Source organism: Bipolaris zeicola (genome assembly GCF_000523435.1).
Source record: "Bipolaris zeicola 26-R-13 unplaced genomic scaffold scaffold_645, whole genome shotgun sequence".
Lineage (NCBI taxonomy): Eukaryota > Fungi > Ascomycota > Dothideomycetes > Pleosporales > Pleosporaceae > Bipolaris > Bipolaris zeicola.
The window spans coordinates 1-2722 of NW_006912694.1; the positions used below are offsets into that span (position 1 = coordinate 1).

Consider the following 2722-nt stretch of genomic DNA (forward strand, 5'->3'; position numbering starts at 1 on the left):
CTAGGCATAGTACGGCAAGTCATAGGCATAGCCCGTCTACATGCCCCAAGGGAGGCTTTATATATAGACGTTAAATACAACTCACTCACTCACTCGTGCACGGACACAGCACTTACGTCGCCTTGTCTTAAGTAACGTGATTTCGGCTGCGGAAACCTCATGTCCTTTAATCTTAATATGGCAATCGATCATCCGATGCAATTTGTTGCTTCATATAGAGAAACATCGTGTCTTGGTTGTGGTTGGTGCAAAATGGATGTTTGCGCTGCTAGCTTGGGCCCTCATTGAGATGTCAAGCTTTTCCCCGCGACTTGGCCTTTAATCCTTGACCACCTCGGCATTGCTGCGTCACTGCCATTGGCGGATTCTCTCAGCAGTTTGCAAATGTCCCGATGGTGGGCATGTTTCCCGTCACACAATATGGTTATGGGCAAAGTAACCTTACATATAGGAAACAATCCACATGTTCCTGCAACAAATTACCACCAATGGACTTGGTGTTCGTTTGCGATCGCGTTTCCTATTCGTGTAAAAGATGGCTAGTTCTATCAATCATATGTATAAGAATTTTGAATTGGTGCCGCAAAAGTACTACAGACTTATCATATAAAGAATAGAATTCCAGGCTCTTGTGGAAGACGTTCTCGATTGCATAATTTCGTTACCGCCTTTAACAATAGCATTGCGCCATGCTCCTCAAGGCTAGCTTTGCTGGATACCTTTTGGTAGTGGTACCAATCTTTGCCCAGACCATCCCGACTGTCGTTGTACCGGAAGTAGGAACCTCCGCCCATGCATTCGACTTAAGCCAGGTCGCATTAAGCAACAGCCGCTGGAAGGATAATGAGAATCGGACACTCAACTACCTTAAGTTTGTCAATGTCGACCGACTACTCTACAACTTCCGAGCAACCCACAAGCTCTCTACGAACGGCGCGCAGCCGAACGGTGGATGGGATGCGCCCACATTTCCTTTCCGTTCTCACGTCCAAGGGCATTATCTCACGGGATGGGTCCATTGCTACGCAACTTTGCGCGACAGCACGTGTAAAGACCGCGCCGCGTATTTTGTTCAGGAACTTGCCAAATGCCAGGCCAACAACGGCGTGGCCGGATTCAGCCCAGGCTATCTGTCCGGCTTCCCCGAATCAGAATTTGCTGCTCTTGAAGCTGGAAAATTAACGGGCGGAAATGTCCCATACTATGCTGTACACAAGACAATGGCTGGCCTACTCGATGCGTGGCGTATCATTGGCGATCAAAAAGCTCGTGATGTCTTGCTGGCCCTTACTGGCTGGGTAGACGGACGGACCAAAAAATTGAGTACCGCTCAGATGCAAACGATGCTAGGAACAGAGTTTGGAGGCATGAACGATGTCCTTGCGGAGATTTACCAACTCACTGGAGATAAGCAGTGGCTCACCGTAGCACAACGTTTCGATCACGCAAAAGTGTTCGACCCTCTTGCAAACAACCAGGATCAGCTCAATGGTAATCACGCAAATACTCAAGTGCCAAAGTGGATTGGTGCAGCTCGGGAATATAAATCCACTGGTACCAAGCGCTACCTTGACATTGCGAAAAACGCTTGGGATTTTACCATCAACGCACATACATACGCAATCGGTGGCAACAGTCAAGCGGAACATTTCCGCCCACCGAACCAGATCTCTAACTTTTTGACGAACGACACTGCTGAGCAATGTAATACTTATAACATGCTCAAGCTCACTCGAGATCTATGGACAACAGATCCCACCAGTACGAAGTACTTCGATTATTACGAACGTGCTCTCATCAATCACCTTCTTGGCGCTCAGAACCCAGGTGATAACCATGGCCACATAACCTACTTTACTCCACTCAAGAGTGGTGGACGTCGAGGAGTCGGACCAGCCTGGGGTGGAGGTACATGGAGTACTGACTACAACTCCTTTTGGTGCTGCCAAGGTAAGTTTGATGTCTCTTCCACATACTCCATTAGAAGCACAATTGAAAATTGACTAAATCCCATCGTGAATAAGGTACGGCTCTGGAGACCAACACCAAGCTTATGGACTCCATTTACTTCTATGATAACTCGGCACTCTACGTGAATCTTTTCACGCCTTCGACGCTAGACTGGAAGCAGCGCAACGTCAAGATCACACAAGTAACTACGTTCCCTATCGGCGATACGACTACTTTGACAGTTGTTGGCACTGGCAACTGGGCTATGAAGATCCGCATCCCTTCATGGACATCTGGTGCGACCATCAGTCTGAACGGACAAGCATCTGGAGTTACTGCCAACCCAGGGAGCTATGCTACGCTGTCACGAACCTGGGCATCTGGTGATACGGTTACCGTGAAGTTACCGATGAAGCTGCGCACCGTACCTGCCAACGACAACGCAAACGTTGCAGCTATCGCCTACGGCCCGACAGTTCTGAGCGGTAACTATGGACAGCAATCTCTTAGTTCCATGCCATCGCTAGCTTTGGACTCTGTACGCCGTACAAACAGCAACAGTCTAGCATTTACAGGGACTGCCAACGGTAAGGCCGTAGACATTGGTCCATTTTACGATGCGCACAACATCAACTACAATGTCTACTGGACGGTTACTGGGCAGTTTTCAACCTAGGCCTTGCTTATTATTAGGAAAAATTACCTGGAGTCAGCGATTGTTGTGAACGCGAAGCTCCTTTTTGTATAACGTATTATTATTATTATTATTATT

At 47.9% G+C, this 2722-nt stretch overlaps 1 protein-coding gene across 1 annotated transcript; it reads left to right on the forward strand.

Moving 5' to 3' along the window:
• Window positions 1-689: 689 nt before the first annotated feature.
• Window positions 690-2626, forward strand: COCCADRAFT_10482 (uncharacterized protein; the record flags this gene model as incomplete). The annotated part of the gene is made up of 2 exons (XM_007720784.1): window positions 690-1950; window positions 2025-2626. The coding sequence occupies 2 exons, from the start codon at window positions 690-692 to the stop codon at window positions 2624-2626; spliced, it is 1863 nt and encodes a 620-aa protein (XP_007718974.1).
• Window positions 2627-2722: the final 96 nt, after the last annotated feature.